This window comes from Budorcas taxicolor, chromosome 23, assembly GCF_023091745.1.
Source record: "Budorcas taxicolor isolate Tak-1 chromosome 23, Takin1.1, whole genome shotgun sequence".
NCBI classification, from domain to species: Eukaryota; Metazoa; Chordata; class Mammalia; order Artiodactyla; family Bovidae; genus Budorcas; species Budorcas taxicolor.
Window position 1 is genome coordinate 48,599,757 of NC_068932.1, and position 21,459 is coordinate 48,621,215.

Here is a 21,459-nt window from a genome sequence, read left to right on the forward strand (position 1 = left end):
CCGCCAGGGTAATAAAGGTAGCCTGCTCTTTCTCTCTCCTCCTGAGTGTCCCCACAGGACCCTGGAGACTCTTCTCAAGGCTGCGTGCCTGGTGGGGACACAGCCAGGAAAACGGGGGAGACGAGGGCCCCCAGCAGCCCTACGCTTCCCAGGGGCTGCCTCAACCCTGGGCAGTGCCCACAGCTCTGTAAACTGCCTGGATCTCCCGTTTATAAGTAACCCAGACACAGCCTTCCAGGCTTCCAGGCTCCAGCTGCATTGCAAAGCAGACCCCAGGAAGCTGGGGGGACGTGGGGAGGGGAGCGCCCCACCCACTTCCTCTAACTCCTGTTGCTGAGACTGGCGACACCCTGGCCACGATTCCCTGTGTGTACATTTAACACAGCCCTCTGGTGCCCCAGGTGAGGCAGTGGTCAAGAACCTGCCTGCCAATGCTGGAGACACAGGAGGTGTGGGTTCAATCCCTGCATCAGGAAGATCCCCTGGAAGAGGATCTGGTGGGCTACAGAGAAGCCTGGTGGGCTACAGTCCACGGGGTCACAAAAGAGTCAGACACGACTTAGCGCCTGAGCACACAGGCGCTGGTGCCCCAGGTGGGGACGTTCCCCACCTCCCGTCGTCATTTACATAAACAGCCACTGGAGGCGTTTCTTCGGAATTAGCTCCAGGAAAATGACGCAGTTCTTCTGAAGAACGGGTGTGCTTCGCCTCTTCAGACCCTCGGGGCGCACAGCAGACCACCTCTGTGCCCTAGAAGCCCAGGGAAAAAGTTCCCGATCGCGTCAGTGACCTGGCGCCCCGTCCCGGCTCTCCGCTCTGGGGCCGTTTGTTGTCTGCCTTCATCTCGGAGCTCACCAAGACTGAGGGGGCAGCCTGCCTATCTGGGCACCCCACCCACTGGGCAGGCCGGCAGGTTGATTGGGGGCAGGCAGCCTCTTCCCCCCGCCCCGCCCAAGACCAGCACCCCTGCACCCCCACCCCGTCACTACCCTGGCTGGACGGGCTGAGTCCGCTGTGCCCGCTGCTGGGGCCACCACAGCCTCTTGCATTTCCTTGGGCTGTGGCCCCGGGACAGCTCTCCGGGCCCCCGAATCGAGGTGCAGGGTGAGAGGGTTTGGCTGTTGCTCCAGGTGCGGGGGTCTGGGGAGGCTGAGGCTTGCAGGGAGCTCAGTCAGCTTCAGACTCTGAGGACCACTGGGATCCACCTAGTCACACAGGTCCCTGAGGTCCACGGGATTTTCTCATGGACATACACAGCCCATGTGTCATGGAGAGAGCTCACACGTGACACAGGGAGCTGGGACACACGCGCTGTTACTGGACTGTGTTACTGATGCAGAGGCCCCCGGCTGTACGCCCTGGAACTGGGGCTCCACCCTCATCACGGTCCCAGCTGAGTCCCTGGGGGCAGCCGCGGTGGGGAAGAGGCCCAGCCTGGGCCCGCGCTCTCCTCGCCTGTTTGATCCCAGCCCTCGGGGCAGTGAGGAGCAGGCGTCTGGTTCCCTGGCGCGGCCTGGACTTCCGCCTCCAACCACCTGGCCCTGGTCCCCGTGTGCTGTTTCCGGCCTCCGCAGTGTGCACGCGCGGCTTTTCTCAGCAGGCCAGGGTCACCCCGGACAGAGGCAGGGAGGGTCTGGGGACGGGAAGCAAGTGGTGGGCTCAGCCGGGAGGTCGGAGCTGTGGAAATAGGACCAGGAGCTGGACCGGCCTCGGTGGGCCCCTCCCAGCAAGCCCCCAGCCCACGCTAGCCGAACACACGGCCGGCCTGGGCTCCTGACTTTCAGAAGCTCATTAGAAATCAGTTCCCAGGGCTCCCCGGCCGGCTCAGTGGTAAAGAACCACCTGCCAATGCAGGACAATGAGGGATCAAGCTCTGATCCGCGAAGATCCCTTGGAGCCGCTCAGCCCGTGAGCCGCCGCCGTCGAGGCTGTGCTCTGGGGTCCGGGAGCCGCAGCCCGAGAACCCGCAGCCTGTGCTCCGAGCTCTGCACGGGGACGAGGAGCCCCCGCTCGCTGCAACTAGAGAAAAGCCTGCCCGGCAGTGGAGACCCAGCACAGCCAAGAGTAAATTAATAATTTTTTTTAAAAGAAATTGGTGTCAGGTGACCTTGCGGATACTCACTGAAGCGGCCTGCGGCTGGGAGCCCTGCCCGCACCATCCTTGCCTCCACTTGGCCCGAGCAAACCCCACCCCCGCCCTCCAAGGCTAGCCTCCCTCAGGGCTCTGCGAGGGGACCGGTAGATAGAGGTGAACAGGCGCCCTGGGACTGGATGGGGCGGGGGGCAAAGGCACCGTGACCTGGCCTCATCCATAACTTACAAACGTCACTGAGTCACAAAGGGCAAAGGAGAGGGGGCGGCAGGGGGTGAGATGGTTAGATAGCATCACCCACTCAACGGGCATGAGTTTGAGCAAACTCTGGGAGACAGTGGACAGGGAAACCTGGCATCCATGGGGTCGACAACAAGGAGCCACAACATGCAGGCAAAGTGGAGGAGAAAACTAGGTGTCGTCACAGCAAGACGCCAACACACACGGTTTGTAAAAGGAATGGAGAACCCACGTGGTGGCTCCTGCCTCAAAGACGACAGAGCCGTGTGAACTCACTTCACATAAGCAGTCCAAGAAACACCGAGTCTGAGGGCCACGTGGACGGCACCCTGGACCTCTTACACATTTATACGAATTGTCTCAATACATCTCTTTTGTTAAGACCCAGGTTTCTTAAGACAGGCAGACCTTGAGAGGATGTAAATGAGGCTCAGTGGCCTCGGGGCCTCTGGGAAGTGCTGGGCCTGTCACTATTGTTCACGTGGTCTTGGGGACACACTCAGGTCTTCCGGGGGAGCCTCTGGCCTTTCCCAGAGCAGGGTTCAGACCGTGATGGCCCGCACTGGGATATGTGCATCTGTTCAGGTTCTGCTGTTGAACGTGAGGTCGGAGGCCCAGCTTGCTGGCCGTGGGACGCTCTGCTGGCCAGGCCTGCACAACGGCCAGCCAGGCGGCTCCGGAGCCTGGACTTGTGGACCAGGGGTCGTGAGCGCCTCTTTCAATTACCCCGGATGCCAGGGAAACCACAGCCTAAGTGGAACCATCTGGGGGGACAAAGAGGCTTTGTGGAAAGTCCCCTCCCGCTCTGGTCGAGGAGAAGCCACTGACCATGCGGAGAGGGTGGAGGGGGCCTTCGGCGGCCATCACGGAATGCAAGGCCCTGTGGGCAGGGGCAGCACCAGGACTCAGAGCAAAGACCAACAGTGAGGGCAGCCTCCCCGCCAAGGGCCCCGCGCTCTTTCTAATTTTATTGTGGTGAGAACACTTAACACGGGATCCGGCCTCTCCAGGGCGTTTTGTGTGCAACACACACAGCGTGGTGGACACAGACACTCTGTCGTGCAGCAGAGCCCCAGGGCTCGGCCACCTGGCACATCCGAAACTCTACCTGCCCGGCACCCACCGCCCTGCGTCCCTCCCCCAGCCCGGCACCCACCACTCTGTTCCTGGCCGCTATGAGCTTGACTCTCGTTTCCTTGTATCGGTGGGATCAGGCAACATTCATTCTTCTGTGACTGGCGAATTTCCCTTAGGGTCATCCATGTGGTCACACAACGCAGGGTTTCCTTCTTTTTTAAGGCTGAGTAATATCCCACTGTGTGCATGTCCCACATTCTGTTTATCCGTTTTTCAGCTGATGGCCATTTAACTGGGCTTCCCCGGCAGCTCAGGTGGTAAAGAAGCCGCCTGCAATGCAGGAGCCGCGGGAGACGTGGGTTTGATTCTTGGGTCTGGAGGAGAGAATGGCAAGCCACTCCAGTACCCTTGCCTGGGGAATCTCATGGACAGAGGAGCCTGGAGGGCTGCAGTCCACGGGGCCGCAGAAAGAGTCACACGTGACTTAGGTGAGCGAGCACCCGTGCACGGCCATGCAGCTAGTTCCCAGGCCTCGCTGTTGTGAACAGGGCTGCAGTGACGAGGGGGTGCTCTCATTTCGAGGTCCTGACCTCCATTCCTTTGGCTGTATACCCAGGACTGGCATAGCTGATTCATCTGATGGTTCTATTTTTAATTCTTTTAATTTTGATTTTTTTTGTTCATCACGGATTTTTTTTGCATCAATTAAAAAAAATTTTACATTTTTTTTTTGGCCACACTGTGTGGCATGCATGATCCTAGTTCCCCAGCCAGGAATCAAACTCTCACCCCAGGAGTGGAAGTGTAGAGTCCCATTCACTGGGCTGCCAGAGAAGTCCCTCTATTTTTAACTTTTGGGTGAACCTCCATACTATTTCCACAGCAGCTGCACCATTTTGCACTCTTATCAACGGTGCACATTTCTAATTTCTCCACGTCTTTGTGAACACTTAGTATCTATTGCACCCACTCCAGTACTCTTGCCTGGAAAATCCCAGGGACAGAGGAGCCCGGTAGGCTGCAGTCTGTGGGGTCGCAAAGAGTCGGACACGACTGAGCGACTTCACTTTCACTTCTCACTTTCATGCATTGGAGAAGGAAATGGCAACCCACTCCAGTGTTCTTGCTTGGAGAATCCCAGGACGGGGGAGCCTGGTGGGCTGCCGTCTATGGGGTCGCATGAAGTCGGACACGACTGAAGCGACTTAGCAGCAGCAGCAGCTATTGCTCCATCCCAGCAGGAGCTCAATGCTGTCTCAGTGAGGTTCTGCTTCGCATCTCTGTGATGATCAGTGATGTTAAGCATCTCTTCATAAGCATCTCTTCATCACACTTTCTGATTTCAAAATATATTACAAAGCTATGTAATCAAAAAAAAATATGGACTGGTACTAGGGCAGACATATGTAGCAGGATAGAGAGCTCAGAAGTAAACCCATGCACGTAAAGGTCAAGTGATGTTTTTCTCAGGTGCTAAAAATACACAGTGGGGAAAGGACCGTCTCTAACAGATGGTGCTGGAAAACTGGATATCCTCACACCAAATAATAAAGCTGGACTCATACCACACACAAATCAACTCAAAATGGATTAAAGATCCAAAACTGTAAAACTTCTAGAAGAAAACATAGGGCAAACGCTTCATGATGTTGATCTTGGCAATGACACAGTGTGTCATGCAGTGAAGTGAAAGCCGCTCAGTCACATCTGACTCTTTGTGACCCCATGGACTGTACAGTCCATGGAATTCTCCAGGCCAGAATCCTGGGGTGGGTAGCCTTTCCCTTCTCCAGGGGATCTTCCCAACCCAGGGATCGAACCCAGGTCTCCCACACTGCAGGTGGGTTCCTTACCAGCTGAGCCACAGGGGAAGCCCCATAAGGTGTGTGATGCGCCACCAAAAGTACGGGCGACAGGGGCAGAGCTAGGCGAGCTGGGCCGCATCAGAGCCAAAAAAAAAAGGAAAAGAAATAATAGCATTTGCAGCAACGTGCATGGAGCGAGAGAGGATACAGAGTGAAGCCAGTCAGATGCCAATGACATCACCTATTATGCGGAATCTAAAAAAAGTGACGCAAATGGACTTCTATATCTGTGAGAAAGACTTACAGATATAGAAAACAAATTTATGTCTACGGCAGAAAAAGAGGAAAGGTGGAGGGGAGGTAGGATGAATTGATAAGAGTTTGGGACTAACATATACACACTGCTATACATAAAATAAATAAACAAGGACCTACTATTCAGCACAGGAACTATCCTCTATATTCTATATGTTGCAAAGAGCAACATGTTGACACGGACTGTACGAACGAGCTAGCGTCTTGAAAATTCACTGCAGAGGAGTAAAGGGGGAGGAAGACCCTCGATCGGAGACCCAGGACGGATCAGCCAGCCTGACAGGGACCCTGCATGCTCCCAACTCAAACACATCGTGAAAAACCAAACAAAATCAAAACGATCATCTATGAAGTTTAAGAGGCAGAGGGATTTGATCAAAGACTAGAGATTTCATAAATAAGGAATTATTGTAAATTTTGTTTGAGGGCTGACTATTGTATTGTGGTTATGCTTTTTATGCCGCTTCTTTGGGAGGACAGACGGAAATAATTATAGCGGAACTAGTATTATGGCTAGAATCTGCTCCCAGGGCACAGGGAGGCAGAGGAGGTGGGCAGGACTGGCCACGGCGACCTTTGTTGCCAAAGGTCAAAGGCTACAGGGTCTTTGTATATTGGTTCTGCCTACTTCCCTCTGTGTTCAAGATGCTCCACGTTAATAGTAACAGTAAAAAGAGGGGGTTCTATTTGGTGTTGGTGGGTGGAAAGGGGCATGGGACCACCTTTCCAGATGGCAGAAAATCTGAGTAGACTCATTGACCCAGCAGCACAACTTCCAGAATCTTCTTACGAATATAATTGAAAGACCTTATAAAACTGTATATGTAAGACTATTTATCCAGCAATTTTTGTAACAGGTAGATGAAAAAAGGAACGAACGAATGAAAAGAACATAAATTCACATCAGGGAGCAAGTGGGGAAACACACTGCGCTTCCAGTCAGTGGAATTAATACCGTGCAGCGTCCTAACCCAACACCTTTTTCCTTGATGCATGGCCTACAGGATCTTAGTTCCCCGACCAGGGACAGGCCACGGCAGTCAGAGCACCAAATCCTAACTACGGAACCACCAGGGAAGTAAGTCCCTGTGCTGACCCGTAGAACGACAACTTAAACACGCGCTGACTTGAGAAGACGTGCATGACGGTAACATACCGAGGACAGGCTTGTAGATGTGTGCGGGCACATAGAAGTTTTGTGAAGATACACAATGAAATGTGAGCATTAGTTATCTTTGTGTCATAGGATTATAAATTACTTTTATATTCATCTTTCATTTCTACTTACCTATGGGCTAATCTGTGCCTTTTTTTTTTTTTTTGGCTGAGCTGCACAGCATGTGGGATCTCAGTTCCTAGACCAGGAATCAAACCCACACCCCCTGCACCAGCAGTGCGGAGTGTTAGCCTCTGGGCTGCCAGGTAAGTTCCATGGTAACATTTTTGGAATATGTGTAAGAAACAAATTTGAAGATTAAACTACATTTTAAAAGGAGGCAAAACATTTCAGGTCATGCTATGTCTGTGATAACCATTCGCCATGCTTCTGAATTTTCTGAGAGTTTTGTACGTTGTTTCAAGCTTTGGAAACCAATATAAACTTATTTGGTGAAATGATAAAAAGGTATGTATTGATATTTTTGTCTCTACACAAAAAGCAAGGACAGATCATGTTTAAAGAACGAATGGAAAATTGAATGGGTATCAACTTATGTGCAAGTGTATCTAACACACACACAAAATGCCTGGTGTGCTTCCTTGGGGTGTTCCTCTTTTTGGCAAGAACACAGAGATGGAGCACTTCAAAGGTATAATCATAGCTCATGCTTGTCCCACGTGTGTCAAAGCCCAGTTTCACGGAATCGGTGCAGGCTTTGTGTGTTGCCTAATCTGTTTCGGTCCCTGTGGGGCTGACAGATTGAGGTGCCGGGAGAGGGGGTCCCTGTCTGAGGTCTCTGGGCAGTGGGTCTGCCTCCTGCCTCTTGCAGCTCCTCACATCCAGGCAGGACAGAGCAGCTCCCCGACGCTTACCTGCATCCTTAGAGCCAGCCCTTCCTGACCGAAGGCAGTTAGTGTCAGAGCCGTGAAGATGACGGCCGCTTGTCCCGAGGTGGGGTGCCCCACCACTTTTTTAAATAACATTTTTTACAAGTTTTACTTATTTTTAAACATTTGTTGCCTGCACCCTTCAGCACATGGAAACCTTGTTCCCCAACCAGGGACCAGATCCACACCCACTGCCTTGGAAGCGGGGAGACTTCACCACCAGACCACCAGGGAGGTTCCTTGTCACCTTTTAAAATGATGCTTTCCCACAAAGACGGGGGAGCCTGTTCACTCGGTAACATTCGGCTGGAAATAAAGAAGTCTGTATCTGCGAGCTTATTTAGGGTTTGCTGTCTAGTGGCTCCAAAAATGCTGGGGGCAGAAAATGCTTTCCGTCCTGCAGCCTGGCAGCGCCCTCTGACTGCAGGTAATCCATCCTACAGACGGCGCTTGCTCATCTCCTTTCTGCAGCCTGTCTTCTGGCCTCGTCTGTCCAGCCTCATCTTGCCCATGACTGATCGCCTACAAATCAGGCTCTTCTGAACATGGATGCTGCGGCCGGCTGCTGGCAGAGGACATGGCCACGTGGATGGCCTAGGAAACAAGGAGAGCTGGGTGGGAGGGGAGAAGACCTGTGAACAAGCTGCCACCCAGGGTTTCACTGGGACCCGTCTCGAGGTGACAAGGGCAGCCTGGAGGAGCCTGCAGAAGCTGGGGAGCACGCCAGTCTCCACAGTCAGACCAGACACTGAAAACCTGAGGGAAGATGAGAAACTCCCATTTTAATATAAAAGTGGTCCTGCACCTGGTAACTTCAGTTGGGGAAATCACACGGAACAGACTGGCTGCTAACATTTAGGAGAATTCGGTGTAAGATTACAGAGCATTTTCAATATAAAAATAAGACTTTTAATTAAAAAAGAGCACACAGCAGCACTGGATACACCCTTGAAACAACAGAAAAGTACAGAGCGGGGCTTTCCATTTGGACGCGGACTCCCAAACTGCACACGACGCTGGATGCCAGATACTTTCAACTCTCAGATAAAGCCGTGACCGTCCCCAGCAGGCTGCGCTGGAAAGGCGGCTTCGGGAGGAGTGAGGTCCACAGGCTCTCTGGCTCTGGAGTGAGGAGGCGGGACCTCCCAACGGGAGCACGGCGGCTGCTGTGGGGACAAGAGGCGCCAGGTCCATCCGGGGGAGCACATCCGCCGCTGCACGAGGGCTCGAAACCATGGCTGTGACCTTCCTCTCCTGGCGCGGTCTCCTACCGACGCTCCGTGTGGCTAAAGTGCCCCTACAACGAGAAAGCGGTGTGTCGTGGGAATGAACCTACCTTGGCTTCAGGTTCATAGCACTGAGCTCTGCCTTTCAAACGGCTGGGCTAACACACACTCTGAGCTAAGCACGTATTCACAGAACATATATATAATATTATAATTAAGATATTTAAAGTGCTTCCTACAGTGCTTGGCACACAGAATGTTCTCGATAAATGTTACTTCTCTTCTCTCCTATGGTTCTATGAGAGGGGAAAAAAGAGAATGAAAGTATCATTTATAAATTCATAGTTTTTTTTTTAATGATGTCTGAATACTGAATACGGGTTCAGCACGAGTGCACTGCAGCAGGCTCCTCGCAGGGGGCCCGGGGCTGGAAGTGACCCAGCTTCGCGAGGGTCCCACTCGGGCCTGGCCTCCCTGCCCCCGCAGCAGAGCTCCTGTCTCCTCACCTTCATGCAGAAGTGACTGAGATGCCTCGCCACGCCACGCCACGCCACGCCACCCCACGTCACACCCCCACGCCACGCCACGCCACGCCACGCCACGCCACGCCACGCCACGCCACCCTGTCTGGATGGGGTTCATCTGGAGACACACCGGAGGCAGAACAAACATGGCAGGCGGCAGCTGGACACACGGACACATCAAAAAGAGGACCCGAACCTAGAATCTTCTACACAACAGGACCTGCAGGAGTCACTCCCTTAAACCTCTCGCCCAGTCTCTACTCCCTGATACGACTTCAGGTTCCCAATCATCGCGTTTTCCTCCCCAGGGTCCAGTTTGCCGATGTCCCTCTCAAAGCTTAGACCCCTGTCCCTGGTGCAGAAGTGAGGTCTCACGGCCTCAGACTCGGAGGCGGCCGCTGGCAGGGATCAGCCCCTGGAGCCACGTCTGATGGGGGCCCTGGGCACTGAGCCCGATTTGATAAAGGCACGAGGGAAGAGGACAGCTGTGCCTTAAACGTTAGTCTCACTGTTGACAATTCGTACATCCACTGCCCGTCTGAGAAGGCTTGAAAAGTGGTATTAAAAGCAATACTGGGAAACACAACACTTTTGATAAAACACAATTTAAGCATTTTTCCACCAGGCAAGAGAAGAGTGTTTTGTGTTTTTTTTTTTGAAGAGAGTTTTGTTTTGCTTCTAACACTGGGATCAAAAGAGAGTAAGGTCCAAAAAGACACCTAGGTTCTTCAGAATAACACTGCCCAAACCCAAACAGTCTTGAAAGCGGAAAGAAAGAAATGCCACACCAAGTTGAAGGGATCGTCAGCAAGACTGACAGCTGATTTCTCAGCCCAATTCAGAGTGCTGAAGGTCAACCAAGAATTTTGTATCCAACAAAACTATCCTTCAAAAATGAGAAATTGAGACACTCCCAGATAAACAAAAACAAAAAATCTGTCATTAGCAGACCTACCCTACAAGAAATACTGATGAGGCTCTTTCAGGTTAAAACTAAAGGACCTTAGACTGTAACTCAAGTCCACAAGAATCCATGAAAATGGCATTTGCTCCCTAATTACCACCTATGAGTCCCCCCTCCACTGAAGCGGTCTCATTTCAACAGCACTCTCTCTGCCTTGGGTCGAAGCTTCTGAAGGACCTCCTCTGGCTGCACCTCTCCATGGATGCCCCCAATAGGTCCTGTCCCCTCCGGAGCCTGTCCCCTGGCTGGGAGAGCCTCCCCACCAGGTGCCTTCTCCTGAGATCAGAGCCCGTCTCTGACATGCTTGCTGCAGGCTGAAAGGTCCACCATGGGGAGGTGGGAGTGGGAATGTGGATGGGAAAGGACACGTCTGTGTGCTTAAGGCCTCCTGTCAATCAGGACCGGGCCTGGGCTGGGAACAGGGGTGGGCCAGGGGCCAGCTTTCCCTCACTGCACCAGATCCCAGCATGGAGCTCCAAGAAGTCCACGATTCTCTATTTGAACCTCGCCTTCCACCTTGTTGTGAAGGCTTGTTTGTCAGTGTAAGTCCGCAGCAGTTGGAGGAGCGCAGAGCACACACCAGGGAAAAAGAAGACCGGATTCCTGAGGCCAGGTTCTGCCTCTGTCCCAGACTGTCCTGATGCTCCCAGGCGCTGGAACCTGTCCCAGCCCAGTCCAGAGAGCCTTCTGGGGTGGAAGTGGATGGTGGGGACAAGGCTTAGTACTTATGGGTACCAGCAGCAGCTTCTGGCAAGCAGCTCAGAACAGCAGCCAGCACGCTGTTCTGAGTCTCCTACCGAGTATGTCCAAAGTGATCAAGCCTGGGAAGCGATGCATCTTGACCAGGGGAAGGACACGTGGGTGGCACGGGAATCAGGGGGAGGTGAGCTGGAGCAAGGGGACACCCCATGGCCGTCTCTGCTCCTCGGAGGCTGAGTCAGGGGCTCAGGCTGGGAGGGAAGACGCAGGCGTGAGCCCAGCCCCGCGCTTCTGAGGGGCCGGGCCCTCCTGCCACAGTGCTGTGATGGGCAACGCTCCTGCCTCAGACACGCAAGGATCAGGAGCTTTACGGAGGAGCTGTGGACAAACAGGCAGCTCTAAAAATAGGGTATAAGGATGCATGTATTTTCCAGGAACAGCCTTGAGTTTAAAACTAAAAAAAACTGTATGCACAGCTTTCCTGGACTTCCAAAGCAGGCATGGAGGACACTCTCCAAAATCCACTCAGGCTGTTCTCATACATAAATTCGTGTTATCTCAAACTCACTACGGTGGGCTGGAAGGGAGGGACAGCCTGGCTCCTCACCAGAGATGTTGACCCTTAAGAGGTCTGAGGAACCTGCTCTGCAAAGAGTCTGAGGAGCTTAAAGGGCCCACTTACCCGCTGCTGCTGCTGCTTTTAAAACAGATTCTTGTTGCTGTTTCATTTTAACCTTTTGACTCCCTCACCAATTTCTCCCATCCCTCATGCACCGTCTCTGGCAATCACCAATCTGTTCTATGAGCTTTTTTTTGTTGCTGTGTTTTTAAGATTCCATGTATAAGACAGAATCTGTCTTTCTCTGTCTGACTCATTTCATTTAGGACAATGCTCCCAGATGCCATCCACGTTGCTGGAAAAGGCAGCATCTCCCTCTTTCATGGCTGAGTAATATTCCACTGGATAAAGAGCACAATTTATCTCCTCCTCCATCCTATTTTTGCAAGCTCATCTTATGGTCAACAATCTTGATGAATATTAGTTTTAATACTTTATCTGCAGATTTGCTTGGATTTTCTGTGTAGATGATATCAGGAAATAACAGCTTCGTTTTCTTCCTCTTCTACCTCTTACAGCCATTGTCTCTTCTTCCTTGTTTAACTGTCTGAGTTAGAAACCCTGCTAAGCAGAAGTGGTGATGGCAAACAAATCTGCTTCTCTCTTCATCCAAAGAAATGCTCCCCCTAAGTGCAGAGACCTTTCAACCTCACCAGGAGAAACCCTCTACTTCTGGTTTTATCTTGAGTGGGATTTGGAATAACTGGGCAGTTTCTATCTCTGTTAAGATGACAGTTTGTTTCTTTTTTTCCTCCTTTGATCAAATAATGTACTTCTTTTTCTAAAGCAAGTCATCTGTTTGTTCCTTTATGTAGAATTTCTTTTAACCTATAAAACCATCTGGGATGGTAGCTTTTGAGAACTTTCCCAAATTATTCCATTGGGATTCTCTCTTCTGGAGTTAGTTCTGGCAACTGAATTACTGTGAGGGCAAGGGAATTCCCACTGCACTGGTCTCCCCAGCTCTGAGCATGTTACAGACACACATTCACAGGACAGTCCCCTTAGCATTGCAGAGCATTATTCCAAGGTCCTTGGTGTCTGTAACCAATGGGGGCCTGCTGTCACTCAAAGCACTGTTCCTTCACAGCTATCAGTTTCTCTGATAGCTGGTTTCTCTCCAGCAGCTCTCCAGAATTCTCTTTCACCATGATACATCAGACGTGCAGATCCATCAGGTCCAACACTCACCAGGACTTTTCAGGAATACAAAAAAGTATAGACAGCAATATAACGAACATACACGAACCATTATGTAGCTTACGAGATAAGATGCCACAGGCAAAATGTCATCCATCCTCACTGAAGTATATATTTACTGAATAAATACATCCCAGTCCACTTAGGTTGGCTCAGTTGGTAACAAATCTGCCTGCAATGTAGGAGACCCAGGTTTGATTGCTGGGTGGGGAAGAGCCCCTGGAGAAGGAAATGGCAACCCACTCCAGTATTCTTGCCTGGGGAATCCCATGGACAGAGGAGCCTGGCAGGCTGCAGTCCGTGGGGTCACAGAGTCAGACAGGACTGAGCAACTGAGCCACTTACCCATTCTCCTCCTGATGGGCGTGGATGTGGTTTCTGGCTTTCTGCTAAGCAAACAGCGCCACAGGTGTTTTGTGCACATCTCTCAGGCCCACTCCAGGACCAAACCCGACAGAAGCCAAGTCCTGATGACAGCCGCAGGGGAGTATGTCTGTATCTACTGCCCTGCTTCTCTCCTATGATTAACAACGCACTTAATGTCTTTATCTGTAGCATACGCTGGTTAGTCCAACATGCTTGTAGGAAATCTAAACGCCATTCTTTAAAAAACACGAGCTTTTCTGTGAAGATCCGTTTCACTGTCTCCTCACAGTATAACACTTTATCCCCAGAGGAAGAAGCTTTAGTTTTGTTCTTTAGTCACCTGAAGGTTCTCTATTCCTTCAGAACCTGAAATAATCTCAACAACACAGTAAAAAAAAAGAAAATTTAACCAATTTTCTGGCATCCATATTCAGAGGAAACGTTTACTGTCAGAGATTCTATCTGAGGATTCTGTCAGCAAGTCTATGCAAACTCATCTATGGCTACACCAGCACAGCCAGACTCCTCCTTGGCCCGCTGCCTCTCCCACCATCTGGGGGACTCAGCCCTGTCTTGGCCACAAAGCCCTCACGGGTCTGGGAAGGACGTCCATGAAGCCCTGTGGCCTCATGGCTGTGCTTCCGAGCATGTCAGAGCGGGCCGCTGCCGGGCCCGGTGCGGGAGTGACGGGGCCACAGACCAGCCAGGACAGCGGGCACAGGAGAGGCCTACACTGCGGGCTTGGAGCCCGGCCTCCCCACTGACCACGGTGCGGGGCGGGCTGGTCACCTAGACCCACGGACTGCGTTCCTTATCAGCAACCTGACCGATGACCTCTGGGGTCCCTGCCGAACCTCGAGGAAGTGCACAGGGCACTCTGATTCCTAATCATCAGTGAAATTCCCAGTGACCCCTCTGTGACTGTTGTCTTCTCTCAGGACGTGTGGATAAAGGGCCGATAAGATCTAGCTGCTGCTGAAACACAGAGAGTGACCCACTGCACACGCGTCTGTGTGTCTCCATGTCAGAGTCTGCTGTGCCCACCCCGGCCCTGGCTCTGGGCCTGACCCCCGGGCCAGGTGGCACTGCCCCCATCACCGCAGGCAGGGGCACAGAGACTCCTGTCTGCACCGGCTCCCCCCGCCCCTGGGTCAGGGCAGTCTTTATAGATGCCGCAGATGCAGGGAGCAGTTGCTAATGAGACAGACAGGTAAATAAGACAGAGCAAATACTTTAAAGGTCACCTGTTTGGAGATAAGAAGCAATACAGGGGAAACATGCATCCATCTAGAATCAGAATGACCATCCTGGGGTGCCTCCCTCCGCCCTACAGGGAAAGCCAAACCCCGACGGTAGGCTGGGGACCCCTCCCCGGGACTACCCCTCCCGCCCCCTGCCCTCCACTTCTGTCCCCACATCGCCCACCTCTCTTCTCCCAGCCCCCCATGCTGTTGTCAGGCCATGGGTTTCAATGTCAAAAAGGGAATAACGTAGAAGCTCGTTAAGATGCTCCCCTAGTTTTTGCCCTCAACACTAATGAACAGGCTGTTAACCAAGTCAGTTCGTTGGGGATTGGGAGCAGTGGGGTCCCCAAAACCAAAAACACCATTCTGCATGTTGGCTCTTAAGTAGTAACTCACTATCAGCTTGGGTAAAAACTCAGTAACCTGAGCTAAACCCCAGCAGAGGGGACTGGCTCCCAAATGCTGAGCCTGCTGGGTGACCAAGACTCCAGGCCTAGTTAAAGACTGCAGGCTTTCTGTTCTCAGGAGGATCCGTCTACTCCTTAGCTGGTTAGCCCAGGTGGGGTCCAGACAGAACAGAGACTCAGGTGAGGAATGTGAGCTTCACAAGAGGAACGTGGGCTTCAAGGTCACAGATGACGGAAGAGGAGAGCACCCACAGGAGGAAGGGAGGCACCTGTTCCCCAGGAGGGGCTCCCCTCTCAGGCGGGGGGCAGCTGGGAGGATAAAGGGAAGAGACGGGGTGACCGCAAAGCCCGAGGGCTGCCACCCAGCAGGAGCTGGGAGCGAGGGGGCCAAGTCCTCAGGAGCTGGGACCCTGGAAGTGGAGGGGGAGGCCGCCTGGGGTGGGGGGAGACAAGGGGAGGGAATGGTGCCGAGGGGGACTGCCACGCTGACCCATGAGGTCTGGGGGGCCCCTCCCTGAGGAGCTGCAGCACACCAGCGGCAGGTGCCACTCAGAACAAGGGGCGCTGACGAGGCAGCACCCCTCCGGGCCAGCATCCTGAACCCGCTCTTCCTGTGGCTTCCGGCCTGGTGATGCCCCCTTCATGCACCTTCATGTGGCTATCCTGGAGACCTCTCACAGCCTCGCGAGGGTCCATTTAATGGGAAGAGTTTCTAAGAAGAGCATGATTTCATGGCACACTTGGCTACCATGATCCCACACTGGACAAAGACTGCTGAGCTGAGTAAGGGAGGGAGCCAGCTGCATGGCAGGCCCAGCCTTGAGAGCACTCGAGGAAAGGAGCCTCCTGCAGGCGGAGACCATCGCCCTGGCCCTGCAGCCTGGGTGGTGCACAGCAGAGGGCCACCCACCCGGGGGCAGAGCAGACACCCTGAATGACAGAACACCACGGCCCAAGAATCAGGGATGGCTTCACCCCAGCTGTCAGTACCATGAGCGGGGTGACGAGGAGCTGCTTCTTAATAATAACGTGTATTAGGAGCTGAACCTGAACACTGATCACCCTAAGACGTCATCAATGAGCTGCAATGGGCCAAACGGGAGGCTCGTGTGTCAGCCTGGGGAGTGAGTGTGAGAAAGTCTACAGGGAAAGTCCTTGCGTGCGTGAGCAAGGACTCACGGTGACAATCAGGAAGAGCTTTGTGGGGGAGAGCCAACAGACCCAAGCGGTGAGCTGAGACAGCCACGTGAGAATTCCGAGCAGAACCAACCGGGTCAGCTGACACCTGCCGAGGTTAGAGACACGGCAGAGAAGGGGGACCCGAGGAGGTTCTCAGGGAAAAGCGTCCAGCTCGCTGAGGCACCAAGGCAAGCTTCCGGCCAGCGACTCCCCGTGCCTTTCCTAGGGGCGCTGTGGTGAAGAATCTGCCTGCCAACGTGGGAGGCGTGGGTTCAGTCTCTGGGTCAGGAAGACCCCCTGGAGAAGGAAACGGCAAGCCACTCCAGTATTTCTGCCTGGAGAATTCCATGGACAGGGGAGCCTGGTGGGCTACACTCGCTGGGGTCACAGAGGCGGATGCGACTGAGCACACACACACACGGGGCTCCCACACAACCCCCAGCGTGACCCCTGCTGCTCTCTGAGCCAAGCTCGCCACCGGGGCAGCCACGGGAACGGCGGGCCTGGACAGGCAGGTTTCTGTGCGAACGGGGCGCACCGTGAGCGGAGCCCCGCGTTTAATGAAGTCTTCTGAAATTTGGAATTGCTGCCCATCGGTGATTTACTGTTAAGCGCTTCTCCCTGGGATCTTGCATTTCTAAAAATACTATTTGCTTTTTATTTAACACTGAGCCTCTTGATGTTCTGGAATACAAAAATAGTGTCTTATTATTTTAAAAGCTTAAGAGAGAAACTAGCCATATTATTAGAAAAAGAAGATATATGCAGCTATAGTCTGTTCAAATATCAAGAGGTGTGACTTTTCAAATTCACATTTCAATCTTTATTTACATAAGACTTTTAGAAATAGTGGGTGTAAATATTAAATCACCCAAGCCTGGGTGAAATTTTATTGAGAATAACTACAAATAAAGGGAAACTGATTTTTTAAAGTCACTTTCTGAAAATTTAGATGGAAAGAATATCGAGCATTAGTGAAAAAAATGATATATTTACATATCAATATAGGCTTTCCACGCACAGACTCGTCTCCTAGGAAACACACAGAGGCAAGCTTGGGGAATCACAAGGGAAGGAAACCCTAATCAAACAGGTGCTGCTGTTCAAACAGAACATCAGCTTAAACGATCCAATCAGCTGCTCGAGCCAAATTTTTTTTTCCTTTAAGCTGTTCATTCCCGAAGACGACCTCTTGGAGCATTAAGAATCCGTACTACATTCCAACTGTCTGCCCAACAGATGGGGGATTTGAAAGACACATTCCATGAAAATGGGACGAGAACAAGGAAGGTTTCGAGTTAGTCACCAGCAATAATGCACTCTACCCACAGTGCGGTCATAATATTAGTTATCAGAATCCAGGGCACATTTGGCAGTTACATGAATCAACCGAAATACAGGAAGTTGCTGGATCTCTAGTTTCAACATTATTCAGGATTACTGGAGGCAAAAGAATCACCTGCAATGTAGGAGACCTGGGTTCGATCCCTGGGTCGGGAAGATTCCCCTGGAGGAGGGCATGGCAACCCACTCCAGTCTTCTTGCCTGGAGAAGCCCATGGACAGAGAAGCCTGTGGGCTACAGTCCACAGGGTCTCAAAGAGTCAGACACGACTTAGCAACTAAACCACCACCACCTCCACACCACAAAATGCAACACGACCATGGAGGTTTTCCTGATGATGGAGTACGAAAGCAGGCAGGCACATCTCCACGGGCAGGCCCACCTGGCCCTGGTCTTCCTACTTGTCTAAGGACTTCAGCGGCCCCCTGGTGACTGGCCTTTGTTTAAAACAAAATCACCGCCTCCCCCTACAAAACAGTTGCCCACAATGCACCACGTGAAGACTCTGCAATTTACTGACTCAAACGTTTGCTGATCAAAAGCAGCACTGTGTTGCCTCTAAAGATCTTTAGGGGGAAATCCTGAAAACACTCACACACACACACGCTCCTGGTTTCTATGTGGAAATTAAACACAATTCTGTTTTATTGCAATATGAAGACTGCAAGCTAAAAATTAAAAAAAAAAATTATAGAGGCTTCAAAGCTTTTAGAACAAGCCCAAATTTAGGAACAAAGGTATCATGATGCTAACGTGAATGAAGGACAGGGAAGCTTGGCGTGCTTGGGGTTCACGGGGTTGCAGAGTCGGACGTGACTTGGCGACTGAACAGCAACAACATACACTTCCTGATTTTCTGCCCAGCACAGGGGACTGAGAATCTGACTCTAGTGACACTGAGACGTCCCATTCCTTTGAATTAATGGTGTGAATGCTGTTTCTCCTTCTGAAATTTGGGATTTATGTGAAGTGTATGCAAATAGGAAAGAAAAGCTTAAGGAGGGAAAAGAAAAAGCAACACTGATTCCCATTTGGGTAAGTAAATGAGTTAAGGACATTTCTCTAAGAGGTCCTCAAATTAGCTCTATTTTAACCATTTCCAGGACCTGTTCCCTTCTCTAAACCCTGTTTTTAGAAAGAATTTTAAATGTATATTCAATTTGTAGTCTCAATCTGAAGCTGGAAGCAAATTAGTTTGCAGCCGAGTAGAATGCTCAGAAAATCAACCTGCACCTTTTAATTTACACCCCTTGTTCCTTAGGAACAAAACAGCCGTTTCTACCACCCTTGTTCTACAGATCCAGGATTTAAGGTCAGGCCTTTCAGGTCACAGTGAGCAGGGGGATGTACTTACAGACTCTCCAGCGATGCACCGCGGGCAAGGCTGGGCCCGGCTCCTTCCGCCGTCCGGAGGACCCTGTCCAACAAACCACAGCCGCGGGTGAGCCAGGGCAGCGCTTATTCACACTCTCACCAAACGGGTAAAGGCTGGTCTGCGGGAGCAGGAACCTACCCCCATGCCTGGTCGGCGCTGGCCGCTGTCGGGCCGTGGTGAGGGCAGGCGGCCTCTGCGCTGGGCATCCAGGGACTCGGGCTCCTCGCTGCCCCCGGACGCTGGGATGCGCACCCTTACCTGGGGGCAGTCCCGCTCTGGCGCCGCGGCGTCCAGCCTCCTGCATGCCCGCTTCTGCAACGACACAGTCTCACTTTAGATGGCCTCAGAAAGCACACGGCGCTCTGACTGAATCTGCCTCTGAGAACCTCGCTGCAAACACAGACCCCCGAGGAGCTCTGAAAGTTTATAGGACGTTGGGAGAGACAACTTCCAACTTTATCTTCCAGGAATAACCACCATCACTTAACCTCATTACTTCCAGCACAGTCTGATATTTATTTAGCTTTACAAGTTCAAAATAGTCATTTGAAGCAATTTTGGTCAAAATTCTTATAGTAAACTGTTGTGACTGGTTTATCGATATCGAGAATGTACAAGACCTATAAATTTTTGTTCAAGAAACTAGTTTTGCGCTTCGATACTTTTGCCAGGTCGGTACTTTCTTAATACAATATCAAGTTATGTACTTTCTTTATACGATATGAATAATTCCATGTGGATAAGTCTTTGTCTTCCTGACACTGAAGAGTGGCTGATTTTATTTCACAAGCTGCACACACAGCCCGTACGGGATAACCTTCAGGAAAGGCATCGACTTTGGCATTCCCGTGAATTAAAGATGAATTACAAAAGCAGTCTTCCAAAGCTGAAGGAAACGGTTGACTCTCCAAGTTCCAAGTCTGTGCTCCGTGGGGTAAGGATGTGTTCAGCGACACAGAGCAGATGGGCAGGAGGCCTCTGCAGGGGACAGAAGGGCCACCCTGTCCTGGGTCCCCGCTGCTGGACGGTGCCCGCCAGAGTCAGGAAACACCCCTGGTTCACAGGTGGTCCCACACTCTCCTCAGTCACCGGCAAACCATCGTCATGATTTGCGCCAAATCTGTTCACGATCCATTCCGTTATTTATTCATTATTTCCTAAATGGACTTTTTATTTTATGGATTTATTTAATATAGAAACCTGGTATCAAGTGCTAGTTTTACTCTTCCTTAACTAACATGTCTTAAAATAGATAGCTGAGGGGGAAAATGGCAAATGCTGGCCTCTGAGCCCCTAAACCAGAGGACAATGCCCTGCGGTCAACACAGTGCAGACTCCGGGAGCCTGAGGCAAGCACAGAGGCAGCCAGCCCCCCATCACCCGCGCCACCGTCCCTCCTGAACACGAGGGAGTCCAGAAAGGTCAGTCACTGCTGCAGAACCACACCCCGGCACAGCCTGAACCGGAGAAGGCAGACATCTGAGACTACGGCCCGGCGGACAGAAAAGCCACCAGAGCCCAGCGCGGGTCCCCTCCGCTCCAGCCCACACCCTCCACCGTGGCCCTGCCCTGACAAGGGCAGGAGGAGACGCCGTGAGCGGGGCAGGACAGGGTCGCCAGCGAGGGCGAGGCGCCCGGACGGGCAGTGAGGAGGAGCCCGAGCCCCAGAGCCCAGAGGCGGGCAGGGGCTCAAGTCCGCACGGCAGCCACGGGCACAGCACTCAGCTCCCGGGAGGGGCACGGCAGAGGGGCGGGCCGGCGCCCCCGGGGCCGGGTGGTGGCAGGGAGGAGGAGAGAGAGGGTGAGTCTGGGGTCCAGCAAGTGAGGATGCCCATCATACGAGGGGGCTCACCGCCACCCCGTCCACCAGCAGACAGACAGACACCTGCTCCACCTGCGCTCAGCCACACCAACAGCAGAGGTGCCTAGCGGCAATCTTTGAAAAAAACCCCAGAACATAAGAATTCCTCCTGGAAAGACATGGGTCAAAAGGAGACTGTAAGTCTAACACTCTTAAAAACATAAACACTCAAACAAACATCTGAGGATACGAAAAACCATCCTGAGTTAGCAAAGTAAAAACAGAAAGGACAGAAATGGGGAGAAGCCAAGAGAGACTTGAATGAGTTCAGAATAGTGGAGGGAAGTGAGGGAAAAATTATAAAATGCACCAAAGAGGATAAATTCAAGTGAAAATTAACAGAGGACACCAAAGAAGGGCAGGAGCATAATCAAGAGAAGAAAACGACGTAAAGAAAAACGGACGGTTAAAAAAATGCAGCAGCGGGAAGGGAAGACAAAGAAGCAAGAAACGGTCGCTGAGTCAGAGTTCTGCAAAGAGGAGAGCAGAGTAACAGAGCACAGCTCAGACTGAAAACTACGGCCCGAGAAAACGTCACGGAAAGAGACTGGCTGACGCTCAAAATGAGGAGGCTCACGGGGCACCTGGGAAAAGTAACCCAGAATGACCAACACGGAGACACCCTAAGAAAGCCGGGGGACTGCAAAGAAGAGACGAGACCCTCAGAGCCCCTGGGCGCGCGGGTCAGCGCCAGTGCAAAGGAACTGGACAGGCATCGGGCTTTTCAAGGCCAGCACGTGAGTGAGACAGCGGAGAAGCATGCTTTCAAAACTCAGTGAAAGAAAACACAAGCCAAGAATTTAAAGTCGGCCACGCTGTCCCTCAAATATCAAGATTACAGAAATAGAATTTCAGCATACCTGAATTTAGAGACCA

General features: G+C 52.0%; 1 protein-coding gene across 1 annotated transcript in view; it reads right to left on the minus strand.

The window, feature by feature from the left end:
• Nucleotides 1-8,467: 8,467 nt before the first annotated feature.
• C23H10orf143 (chromosome 23 C10orf143 homolog) overlaps nucleotides 8,468-21,459 on the minus strand; it is a 28,112-nt gene continuing 15,120 nt past the window's right edge. Inside the window, exons 2-4 of the mRNA XM_052661123.1 lie at nucleotides 18,861-19,034; nucleotides 18,702-18,764; nucleotides 8,468-8,872 (exon numbers count right to left, since the gene is read on the minus strand). Coding sequence (XP_052517083.1) covers nucleotides 8,843-8,872; nucleotides 18,702-18,764; nucleotides 18,861-19,034 — 267 coding nt within the window. The 3' untranslated portion in view covers nucleotides 8,468-8,842. The remainder of the gene's footprint in view (nucleotides 8,873-18,701; nucleotides 18,765-18,860; nucleotides 19,035-21,459) is intronic.